The sequence below is a fragment of the Lissotriton vulgaris genome, chromosome 2_2 (assembly GCF_964263255.1).
Source record: "Lissotriton vulgaris chromosome 2_2, aLisVul1.2, whole genome shotgun sequence".
Taxonomy (NCBI): Eukaryota; Metazoa; Chordata; class Amphibia; order Caudata; family Salamandridae; genus Lissotriton; species Lissotriton vulgaris.
The window spans coordinates 318,662,435-318,675,594 of record NC_141688.1 but is presented as its reverse complement, the minus strand read 5'-3'; the positions used below and the strand labels follow the sequence as shown (position 1 = coordinate 318,675,594).

General features: G+C 53.4%; 1 protein-coding gene across 8 annotated transcripts in view; it reads left to right on the top strand.

Annotated features, from left to right (window-relative positions):
* CKAP5 (cytoskeleton associated protein 5) overlaps positions 1 to 13,160 on the top strand; it is a 901,993-nt gene that overhangs the window by 341,324 nt on the left and 547,509 nt on the right. For all 8 annotated transcript variants that reach the window (XM_086959680.1, XM_086959676.1, XM_086959682.1 and 5 more), the window contains exon 22: positions 1,427 to 1,601. In XM_086959680.1, coding sequence (XP_086815806.1) covers positions 1,427 to 1,601 — 175 coding nt within the window. The remainder of the gene's footprint in view (positions 1 to 1,426; positions 1,602 to 13,160) is intronic.

The window sequence follows — 13,160 nt, the reverse complement described above, 5'->3', positions numbered from 1 at the left end:
GACTCCAGGAACCTTGGATTCGCTTGACTAAAGAAAGATGATTGAGCAAAAGAATCAAGAACTGTTGTTATTGTTGTTATTGTTATTGTTATTGTTATTTTTGATTTGTAGCGCGCTCAATCACCTACAGGCCTCTAAGCGCTCGGGAATCGATGGTAAACAACAACTTTGACAATACAGAGGGCATCCACTAGCCTAGGTGGCTCATAGGGCTCTCCTAAATAACAGCGTTTTCAGCCCCTTTCTAAAACGTAGGAGGTTTCCTTCCTTACGTAGTGGCTCAGGTAATGTGTGGACTTAGGCGCCGGACCCTGCCTGCATCTGTCCCGACAATCTCCGGGGAACCTTCCTCACCCTGCTACTGTGCATCCTCCAAAAGCCTTGGAGGGCTGCCAACACTTTGCCAACCAGCCAACATTTCCCTTGAAGTGGAGGAGCCACTTACTGCAACCTGCAGGGACCGAACGTACCTTCTGGTTCACCGTTCTGGCCACCACCGCGTTTACCGACACAGCAGCCACCCAGGTCACCTTGTTCCATAGGGTCATATCTGCCACTTTGAGTCAGGTCTGCGTGCCATGTTGTTTAAACTTTTGTCTGCTCCATTTCACGCAGCCTGCAATGACCTTCGTGAGTTGGGGGGTGGGTCCCTTAGGGTGACACAATAGATGCTGCAGCCCTTAGGGGCCCTCTTTGGTACCCATGCCCTTGGTCCTAGGGGTGCTATTTACTAGGGATTTACAGTGGTGCTAAAGAGTTTGCCAGTTGAGGAATAATTGCCTGTTACCCTGTTTTTGGGAAAGAGCAATGGCACTGTGGATCTGGTTAGCAGGAACCCAGTGCACCTCAGTCAAAACTGATTCCAATAGCAGGCAAAAAGTGTGGGTGACCATGTCAAAAATGGCACTTTCCTCCAATTACCTTCTGATAGGCCGAAACCGCTCCCCCATGCTACCACAACAGAACATTTGAAATTCGTTTAAGCCCTGTAAGCCAATAATAGTTGTATGGACTTTCCACATAGTGTACCTCATTGTGGTTCACTCCGTAAAAAGCAAGCTACCTACAGTGTAGTGCATTGTTACGTTCTGATTCACAGCCTGACTAAGGATGGGTCAAGATTATGAATGTATGAGATGCCAATTCAGAGAACTTGCATTACAGGAAATAATTCCTTCCTTTTGATAATTAGCGCTGCCCGAGGTTGATTGTGTTCATATTATGGTTGCTATAGATTATTGGGGAGTGTAGGTGATGTGTTGCTGTGATTTTTATGAAAGAAAAAGTAAACCACTTGTTGCTGAAGTTCCAGATTTATGTTGATGTTTGGGTGGCTGTGGAGTGGAGCAGATAGCTGTGCTTGTTGGCAAAGGTACAGTGTCAAAAACCTCATGCGATTGTTGACTTCTTCATACATTTCTTTTAGTGAGAAGATTACTTCGGAGATGGTGTCCAAGATTGGAGATAAGAACTGGAAGATTAGGAAGGAGGGTCTTGATGAAGTGGTAACACTCCTCAATGAGGCCAAATTTATACAGCCAAACATTGGAGAGCTGCTCGGTGCTCTGAAGGGCCGTCTCAATGACTCCAATAAGATTTTGGTAAGTTCCTTGCATGGCTCATACAGGGCTCAGACTTTGTCCATTGTCCTTCTGGGGCAGATGTGTTTACCACTTCCTCTTAGCACAATATGAAGAGTATTTCATGCTGTAAAAATTCAAAACCACACCTGCAACAAGTTAACAAATAATCCTTCTGGATTCATGCTGAACCATTGCATGAGTTTGATGCCTCACTGTAGGAAGCTGGCTCTGTATATACTGTACCAAAGTGAGGCATAGTGTGCAGAGTCCAGTGGAACCTCAAAGGTAGGCAGAGGTAAAATTAAATGGCATCTTCCTCTCTATTTGTGGTAGTGTGGATGAGCAGTAAGGCTTTATCAGAGGGCGATGTTAAGCATGTGTTGTAATCCTTGTCAGCAAATGAATGCATGCACTCAGACTGAACTTCAGACCTATTGGATTTGTATAAAAATATTCTTTTAGTTATTATATTTCACCGAACCAAGCAAACCTGGCCCAGGTAAGTTGATAAATACTTTGCAGTAAATATGGAGTTTGAAATGCAATTGTAAATATACTTTGAAGTGGTTAGTTTGAACTACCGTGGAATGCAATACTGTGGAATGCTGTACATATATACTTAGTATAGATTTTGCAATAGGAATTATAGGTAAGTTACCTTTATGTTACTTTTTCACAACCGTTTTTATTGATTAGGCAGAGCATAAATACAGTTCTCCACAGTCAGGAGGGCACTGTCAAATGGTAGACATATGTCAATGTATATACAAACCCAATCACTTGAAAAAGGCCCATCCACCACCCCATCTACCCAATACCCCAACTACCCACCCCTTATCCCACCCTAACCTGATGCACGTGATCACAATCAGCCTCAGCATTTGAATACAGTACAGCAATCGTTGAGTGCCCCCCAGGCTTGAAGGTCCCCTTCTGTAGGTAGCCCATCTGAGTCTATTGGAGGCTCCAGAGTTAACCCCCTGTAATCCTCCCACCGTTTCCAGATCTTGAAATGTTTCCGGGGGCATCCCCTGGCTTCAAACACAGGCAGCTCTAATCCCATGAAATAATCTAGGCCCGCTTTCCAGGCACCCAGCGGAGGAGCACGCTCATCCTTCCATGCCCTTGCCAGATCCCGCTTAGCCACCACCAGACCCAACAACAAAAGGTGACGTTTGTTGATGTTCCCACCCACCTTCTCCAAGATATGTAGAAGTCCCAGCCTGGGCGTACGGGGAAGGTCCCATCCCAGAACCTCTGACAAACAACTCCACACGCCGTTCCAGAACAGAGTCAGACCAACACAGGACCACACCGTATGCAGTAGCGTACCTCTCTCAGTCCCACAGCGCAGGCACTTCGGAGACGCAATTAGGCCAGCCTTCCATAGTCTCTCCCTGGTATAATAAGCCCTGTGCAGATATTTAAATTGTATTAAGCGGAGTCGTACTGCAATGGCAGCCCCGCGGGGGTATTCCAAGGCCTCCCTTCAGTCATCCTTGTCCAATGGGCCAATGTCTGTTTCCCAGGATTCTTTCAGCGGTAGCAGGGAAGAGGAGCAATGGGTGACTAGCGTTTGGTAGATTCGGGACACTTTTTTATCCCCGAGGTCCCCCATGAAGATTTTGGCTTCTACTGAACTAAATTCCGGTAGTTGATCCAAGCCAACCAAGCTAGGTGCAAGCGCATGACGGAATTGTAAGTACTTAAAGAATTGGGTCTTGGGCATATGGTAATCAGTGCTAAGTTCTTGGATGGACTTGAGTGTAACCCCGGTCAGGACATGTCCAAGCGAGGAAATTCCGATAGAATCCCAGCCACCAAACCCTTTCCGCGAGGCCAGTGCGGGGAGCTGTCCGTTCTTCCACAGTGGGGTTTCTGCTGTCAGTCTGCCCCACCAGCCCATACGGCGCAGCACTTGTCGCCAAATCATGAAGACCACCTGTGTGGCGCGTGGCAGCCCTCTCCGTTGCCTAGCCAAATACAATAGCGTATGCAGCGTGGTATCTCCCATCAACGAGCGTTCGAGGGCGTATGCAGGGTCTCTTCTATCGCCGTACCACCTGTCATTGAGAACCAAAAGGTGGGAGGCCTGATAGTAGGACAGGAGGTCCGATGTGGCCAGACCCCCACAGTATGTGGACAGGAAGCATGTCCGTAGCGCCACTCTGGCGGCTCCCCCAGCCCACAGGAAGTGGCCCAGTACCGAGTTGACCCGACGGAACCACCGTGGTTCAATCCTATGCGTGTGATTCTGCAATTGATATAGCAGGCGCGGAAGAGCGACCATCTTGAAAATCGCAGACCTACCGAATATATTGAGGGGCATGCGAGACCATGTCTTGATGTCTGATTGGACTCTTTCCCACACTGGCAGCACGTTGCGCTCCCATGCGATGTCAGCGGACTCGGACAGGAAGACTCCTAGGTATTTCAGTCCCCCGACTGCCACCTGCAAGGCCGATGCCCAGGGGTATACACCAGCCCCCCCGCCCAGCACCCAAAGGGTTGACTTGCGTGGGTTGAGAAAGTCCTGATACCTCACCAAATATGCGCATTATCTCCAGTATTCGAGGGCCGGACCGGTTAAGGTCAGTCAGGAAGAAAAGGACATTGTCCGCATAGAGCGCAATTCTATCTGATAGTCCCGCCCCCCACACAAAGCCACGAAGCTGCGCATCGATGCGCACCCAAGAGGCCAACGGTTCCATGGCCAGCGCAAAGAGGTATGGGGACAATGGGCACCCCTGTCGGGTCCCCCTGCTAATCGAGAATTTCTCTGAGATCGCTCCAGACACTCGCACGGACGCAGTGATGTCAGTATATAGCAGCTTGACATATGAGATAAATACCGGGCCTAGGTTGAGGCGCGGCAGTAGAGCGAAGAGGTACGTCCAGCTGACCGAATCAAACGCCCTGTCAATGTCCGCCAGTAATAAGGCCGCACGCTCCCCGGTGGCCCCCATGGCTTCAACAGCTGCCTGCGCTCGTCTGATGTTGTCGTGTCGCCCTATGCGGCATGAAGCCGGCCTAGTCCGGATGGACCAAGTCAGCTACGTATGGGAGGAGGCGGTTCGCCAACGCCTTAGCCAGCAATTTGGCTTCGATGTTAAGCAGGGATATGGGTCGATAAGATTCATGTCGGTCTGGTGGCCTACCTGGCATCTGGAAAACTACAACTTCGGCGTGGTGCCACTCTGCCGGCAAGCTACCCCGTTCTCGCGCTGTCTCCAGTGCCCTCCTATAATGAGGTCTTAGTTGGAGATGAAATTTCTTATAAAATTCGCAGGGAAATCCACTCGGTCCGGGTGCCTTACCCGTGTTGAGTTGCCCGAGCGCATCCCCCAGCTCCTCTGCCGTAAGGGGGAGGTCCAGGGATTTCCTCGCCTCGTCGGAAACCGCACGGGGGGCAGGTCAGCAATGAATTTGTCAATCTCATCTGCTGGGAGACTGTCTAGTTGAGCATATTGCTCCGCGTAGTAATGGGCGAAGCTCGTCGCCAGGGTCGCTGGGTCTGTTATGGCAATTCCCTCCCCATCGGTGAGGCCCGGCAGCGTGACCGGTTGCATGGTGTGCTGACATAGCCTATGCAGCATAGTGCAGGACTTATCACCCGACTGATATATCCTGCTCCGCGTGGCCAGCCACGCTTGTCGAGCCTCGTCAAGTAAGACAGACGCGTAGGATTGCTGTGCCTGTAAGAGCAGATGCACCGCCACCTCATTCCCCCTTCTCTGACATCGTTGTTCCAGCACCTCCACCCGCGCCGCGGCTGCGACAATGACCTCACGACGGTGGCGCCGGGCAGCAGCACACCATGCTATGTCTATGCCCCTCAGCGTAGGCTTCATGGCTTCCCAGACTGCCACTACGTCCATACCTTCGACTAGATTTTCCTGCCAGTAGTGGGCGATTGCACCTCGCATATGTTGAGTATAGTCTGCCTGCTGAAGATGCCACGAGGACATCCTCCATCGGAATGGTTGACGTTTCTTATGCAACTCAACCCTCAGTGCAACAGGGGAGTGGTCGGACAGTCCTCTAGGTAGAATCGTGGCCTCCCTCACCCTATCAAGGAACGCTCCTGGCATAAACACATAGTCCAGTCGTGAAAAGGAACCATGCACAGCAGACACAAAGGTATATTCTCGCACCGTGGCAGGCAAGTGTCTCCAAACCTCCACCCAGCCCAATCCTTCCACCATCGCTCTGTCTTGTAGGTGAGGCAGCCGCCACCGTCCCCTGCAGCCTCCTGCGGTCCAGGCACACATCTATAACATCGTTCCAGTCGCCACCTAACACGGCTAGGGATTCCGGGATATCCGCCCATATTTCAAACAGCCTCTCAGCCAAGGACCACTGTAAAGGGGGAGGGGCATACACACTCCCAAACACCACTGGCTCAGCACCAATCATGTCCTTGACAAACACATAGCGACCCTGTGGGTCAATCCAATGTCGCTCATGAGTGTAGGCCAGCCTTCGATGTATCAGGACAGCCACTCCCCTCGAACCCCTGGAGAACCCGGCATGAAATACCTGTTGGTAACCAAATCTCTGCAGGCTAAGCACCTTTGTCCCCATCATGTGCGTTACTTGCAACATCACATCGGCAGTTTCCCTTTTATCCCATCGCAAGACCGCCCCTCGCTTAATTTTGTCCAGCATCCCCCTGACGTTCCAGCTCAGTATTCGCTTAGACTCCCTGGGGAGTCCCTGCATTGGCGTATCAACCATAGTCATGGTGGAAAAAACCTCGAGGAGCCCAGATCCCGGTCCAGGCACTCAGTGCAACAAACTTCAAGGCATTAGGAATCACGTGCATCCCCCTCGGACTACTCCCTACCCCCCCCACCCCCCCATCACACCTCCCCAACACTGCCCCCCCAACTCCCCAACACCTGTCCCCCGCCCCCCTCCCCTATACCTCATGGAACACTGAAGTATCTGTCGCGGCATGGAGAACTTCGTGCCCAAAACAGAGCGCCCAAAGCCAACCATGCCAATGGATCCCAACCATGCCCTCCAACTAAAGAACCCCCTCCCCCCACCCCCCCCCCCCTCAGGGCCACCCCCTATCCGTGGGGTAACTAGGCAGCCCCACAGATCAGTACCCCGAACCCCACCCCACCACCACCCCCTGAACCCGCGCAAAGAGGCAATCTGGTGCCATAAACACCAGCCCCGGTGGGCCCAGCCATGGCCCGTGATTTATCAGCACTGAGCGCTCACTGTTCGGCTGTCGAAGCAGTCACTTAGTGTCCTCAGGTGAATCCTTCAGCGGGCCAGCGGTACCAGAAGAGAGCCAGACTCCCACAGTGTTCAGTTTTCTTTCCCAGATTGATCGGTGTCAAGTTGTCTCATCAGGCTGGCCGCTGCGAGACAGGGAGCGTTTCCGTGACCGAGATTTCCTGTGTCGTTTACTCCTGGCAGCAGGGTTGCCCCTTTCCTGTGCCGATCCACGCGATGGACCGGAGCCCAAGCCCGGTTGGGCGTTCGGCCGGATTCTGACTGTCTCATCTGTCCGTCTCATCTGTCCATCGGAAGACATCCTCTGGAGTATCGAAGAAGTGGGTTTTTGATTGAAAGATTACCCGAAGGCGGGCCGGATACAGCAATGAGTTTTGTATATTCAGTCCACGTAGTTTAGCCTTCGCTGCTATGAAGGAGTGGCGTTGCTGCTGTACCTGTTTAGTATAGTCCGGGAAAATCATGATTTTATGATTGTCGAACATGAGTGTCTCCTTGGCCCTTGCTTCCCGCAGGATGGCATCCCTGTCGTGGAAGTTCAATATTCTGGCTATGACCGGTCGAGGCCGTTCTCCAGTGGGTGGCTTCTGCATCAGGGCCCTGTGAGCGCGCTCCACCACAAAGCATTGTGACAGAGCGTCCGGGGGGAGCCAGCTCTCCAGCCATAGTCAAGAATCTATCCGTGGCTCCCTTCTCACAGTCCTCCGGAAAGCCCACCAAGCGGAGGTTGATTCTGCGTGCCCGCCCTTCCGCATCTTCCACCCAGAGAGCAAGGCCCTTTTGATTTCTGTCCATCTCAGCCACTTTCTGTTTTAATGTGCCCACATCACCTTCAACTCCCGTGATCCTGGTTTCGGTCTCTGTGATGCGGGCTAATGCGTTGCGGAGATCCTGTCGCAGCAAAGTCACATTGGCCCCTACCGCTCCTATTTTAGCGTCCAACATGTCCCTTGATTGGGTGATAGCCGCCATCAGAGCCGCATTGTCGGGCCCTGCACCCTGGCCACCCCCGGAGGCACCGGGCCCCCCACTGGGTCCAGTGAATTTATCGATGGGCCCTTGTTTGGTGGATCCACTTCCTCCCCCACCTTTGGTCATGGCCGGGACGTCCAGGTGGGCAGCTCTTCACCAGCAGTTGACAGGGCCCCTCCGGACGAGCACACGTGCAACAAGGAACCAGTATGGCTACGTCCCAACGATGCTGGCGTTGTACCAAGGCTCAGTTCTGCCGCGTGGTCCCACGCTGATAGTGTACCCCAGGCCTCCACTCAGCACTCGGTATGTAGTGAGAGGGTGGCACAGGCCCCACCCAGCAATGTCTCACAGCTTGCACAGCTCCTGGTACCGATCTGTCCCTTCCCAAGCGTCCCAGTCGGATTCCAGGGGGCCCCCGTCCCTCCAGCCAATGCACCAGGGCAATCTTCGACCGGGCCGGCTCCAGGACCCTCCACCACCAGCCCTCGCAGGAGAAGTTCAGTTGTATGCAGGCGCCCCGATAAATGGGGGGGGTTTCTCAACTCACCACAGCCCGGGTCTGGTGCCCACCACAGATGTTCAAGTCTACAGGAACTGAGGCTGGAGGGACTCACGGATCATGCCACTGCACCACAGCCGCCGTTTCACAGCTCCTCCGGGACCCAGGCACCTGGCCAGCAGGGCCCCACCGTCGTCACCCAGGCGAGACGCCAGGGATGTTCTCGAGGCCGCAGGCGGGCCGCCCAAGTCTCCCTCCGGGTCAACCCCGGGTCCGACCACCCGTGTCTAGGGGTCGCGAAAATCCAGGCCCCGGTCTCCGGCCCGCTGCACAGGCCACCACCGTCTCACACGCCCCCGCCACTTGCACAGCAACTTGGGGAGCGAGGGGGTGCAGCAGAGCTCCCTCCAGTTTCGTTTTCCCTACGCTGCCGCCATTTTAACTTTGTTGTTGTTGGTTCCTCAGAGCCCGGCCCCCACAGCCCGCCCCGCCTCCCAGCTGACCCTCCCTCCCACGGACTGCATTGCCTGTTCTGACCCCGTATGCGCTGTGACCGTCCTGACGAGTTCAGAAGCGGTCGCTCCCTTCGCCCTGCTCCTGTGCGGTATCGTTACCATTGTGCTTCTTGATCTGCATTGTGTTTTTTGATCTGCCTAACTACCGCCTAACTACTCTGCATAGCGCTGCAGCGCGAGTGCCATTGCGACATTATTGGGACACTTAAATAAGCTTCTGGGGGACTGTTGACACGGCGCACTAAGATTTCTGCATTGGAACACTTCGGGGGCATTGTGTTTACGGCGCTTTAACTTGTAACTCCGATTTCCATAGCGCGATTCTGCAGCAAGCGTAGTCAATTACCTGAGCCCCAGCCTACCTCCAGTTTCGTTTTCCCTACGCTGTGAGAAGGTGGCCTGATATGCAGTGCTCACTATTCTAGTGATCACTATGTATCAGTCCAGACAACCCTTATTGATTGGTTGTAAGTCAACCTTATAGACCAGTTATCCTAGTAGCGTGGATACGAGCAGTCTAAGGTTAAAGACTCGAGAGGGCGTGTTAAGCCAGCTGTTATACCACACATATACCCCTTGAATACCAAGTGAAAGGACACCACACAAGTGTTATGAAAATAAACAGTATATTTATTAAGAATCACAACAGCCCTGTACTCTTTATGAGGACAGGGTACTAAGCACAAAACAAAACTCTTACGAAAATACTTAAGTTAGCACAGTATACACAAATGCCCGAGGGGCACGGAAAACCATATACTCTGAAAGTGGAATGCGAAATTACTAGCAGGTAAGTACAGTACTAATAAGCTTTGGAATCGCTAGGTCTTGACTATAGAATCTTCAGATTACTTCTAGGAGGCCCAGGGGACTCGGGGGCAGAGTGTGCACTCTCACGCGGGACAAAGTCTATGGTAGCTAGATTTCACAGAGTTAGTGTTCTCGGGCGAACCCGACCTGGTAGGAGGAAAACGAAAGTGGATTCTGACCCTTGGATAGTGAGGCTATGCTGGGGCACCGAAATGCCGAAGTTACCTAGCCCAGGGGCTGCAGCTGCATAGGTCTCAAAAGACGTCGGGAATCCTCGTAGACGGACCAGGAGCCTGGAGGAAAGATGCTGGCAGGCGACCAGTGAAGAGAGTTCGAAGTGATCCAAGCCTGGATCTTGAAGAGAGATGACACCTGAAAGCAGAGGGGACCAAGTTCGAGACTACTAGCCAGTAGTCAGGTGGCACCAGGAGGGCACCGGATAGTAGTCACCTCGACTAGGTGAGTGGGTGACGCTGTGCTCTGCAGATCTCACGGACCAGGAGGCGTTGTCGGCGACCAGGATGGAGGAGCGAGCTGTCCCACGATAGATGAAGCTGTCGGCGTCGCTGGACCCAGGATTGGGCAACAAAGCCTTGGCAAATTCAAGCCCACCCGGTGGACTCAAAATGGCGTCTGGAGTGGACCAGGAGGGTCCGGGGTGCTTCTCTGTTGCAAGGAAGCAAGGGCCAGTCTGGAGCAACCAGACCAGCAGCAGTGATGTCGTCGGGCGTCTTGAAGAAGGCCACAAGCCAGCCGGCTAGTAGCCACACAGCGCGGTGAGCAAGCAAAAGCAGAAGGGCCCCACGCAGATCGTGGAGATGCTGGAGGGCTGATCTTCGGTGCTGGAGCTGCTCAGGGTTGGGGCTTCTCGGACCCCAAAGCACTCACCAGTGGAGCACACGGTGGGCTTGTTGCAAAGAAGTTGTGCAGTCTTGGCGATCGTCGGTCCCTCGAGGTCTCGTCGCACTCACGGTTCTCAGCTTGGCTGTAGAGGTGAGTAGAGGTCAGAGGTGCCAGGGAAGCCGGGTCTCGGCGAGCTGGGCAGTCGGATTCCGGAGGAAGGACTTGCAGCAGACCGCAGTGTTCTTAGGATGGTGCCTGCTTGATGCAGGGTGACTACTCCTTAGCCACAAGGGAGAATCTTGAAGAAGAAATCTTGATGTCCTTTCGCAGAAAGTCGTGTCTTGATTCCAAAGATGATCTAATTTGAACAGGGGGCCCGCTCCTATCTTTATACTAAAAAAGGGGGCTGACCCGGTGACTAGGTCCTGCCTATGGGTGGGACTAGGAGGGGGGTGGTTACACCCCTCTCCCATGCCGGACTTTCCCCAGGCCAGGGGCTGGTGTGCCCCTGGAACTGGTTCTGACCGGCCTATGCGTAGTGAGCACCGGGGTGCCACTCAGCAGTCACCTTCCTGTAAAGCCCTGCCTACCCAGGATACACAAAACCCTGTCTGGGACGGTGCTAGCACCGCCCTCGACAGGAAACCCTTTGTCCAGGCTCCCCTCGCTGGAAGGACTCCCAGCTGCAGGGGGTCAGACTCGTGTCTGTGGTGGCAGCATCCATTTTGTGGAGCTGAGGCTTCGTTTAACTTAAACCGGGGTTCACAGTTACATACATGTCGTGTCCCTCTAGAAGGGTGGAATGCTAACCCCGTCGCCAGAATTGGCGAGGGGTTAGTATTCCAATTCGTATGACACCTTACTCGACATGTTTTGATAAAGCAATACCAAAGATAGCATTTAACCGCGAGGATTATAATGCACTTAAGAGTATATGGTATGCGTTATCATGGAACAGCTATTAGGACTTGGTTCCGCAAGCTGCAGACAGGCTCAGCTCATGCCAGAGCACCATCTCACACGATTCCATGCACTCTGCCTTCAGGATTGTTAAGGCCTGCCATAGGAGTGACTTATAGGAATCTGTGTGTCCATTTTTAGGGTTAGATATAGGTATACTATATCTACAGCAAAGGGTGATTACACGACTTTGCCCCAGCTATCATGCAGCCAGTTGTGTCAAATTTAGGAGGCCAGCCAGGGGTGGCATAATACATGCTTCAGCCCCTGGTAGGCCCTGGGTACACCTATGCCCTGAGTTACAGGGTCTGATAAGGTGGCCCAGTACCAATTGGAAATGCACCTAGGGTACATGGAATCCATTTTACAGAGAGCAGTAGGCCTGGGGTCCTGATTGGCAGGGTCCCAGGTCGACTATGTCAAAAACCAGCTAAAACACAGGGCAAAAAGTTGGGGGCAACCATAGTCAGGAGGTACCTTCCTACATACGCTGCCGCCATTTTAACTTTGTTGTTGTTGGTGCCTCAGAGCCCGGCCCCCACAGCCCGCCCCACCTCCCAGCTGACCCTCCCTCGCCCCTCCCCCTCCTCCATCCATATATGACAGATGCATTCTCGTGCAGCGTTCACGCGCAGAGGTCGCGCCCCATGCGCGCCGAAGGTGCGCCAAAGGTAAGCCCGTCTGCGCCCGTCCGCGCCTGGACCGCGGCCAGCGCCAGACACCCTGGTCTCCGCCACTCCCAACCCACTAGAACCACTTATGATGACGCTACTCTCCTCGCTCTCAACCCCGGACGAACACCACAATGCTGCGAAGCCTCCCCAAGACGTACCCACGGTCCATTCGCCTGCCTCTCCTGCAAGTTCAACTGCTTCAGGACCCTCACCAAACCCACTTCCTCCAATCATCTCCGAACCCAACCACCTGAAATGCATCCTACTCAACATCGCTCGGTACACAGACATGCAACAGAACTCTGGGACCTAATCGACACTGCGTCACCTGACATCGCCTTCCTTACTGAAACATGGATGAACGCTTCTTCTGCTCCCGACATCGCCATAGCCATACCGGACACTTACAAGATCATTCGAAAAGACCGCACCAATCAAACTGGAGGAGGCATCGCCATCGTCCACAGAAACACCATCAAAATTACAACCAGCTCCGACCACTATCTTACAACCGCCGAACACCTCCACTTCCAGATCCACACCGACCCCAGGACCACCCTTAGAGGCACCCTCATTTACAGGCCTCCAGGCACCCGCACTCAATTCAGCGATGACATCAGTCTTAGTCAGCCCGCACGCCCTCTCCTCCGAGAACTACATTCTTCTAGGAGACCTCAACTACCACCTTGAAAACTTACTCGACAGCAACACCACCACCCTTCTGGACAACCTGGCCAACCTCTGACTCAAACAACTTGTTGACACCCCCACCCACATAGCCGGACACACGCTCGACCCCATCTTCACCTCCAGCAAGCACATCTCCTTCGATCGCACTACAGCTCTTCACTGGACGGATCACAGCTGTGTTCACTTCAGCTACATAACCACCCTGACCCACAACCGTCCACAACCCATTCCCCGGAGAAACGAACAAAATCACCACCGACCAACTCCTCACATCACTCAACCATAACCCTCCCACCCTCTCAATGGACCCAGACCAAGCGGCCACCAACCTCAGGCAATGGATCACCCACAGCGCTGACGA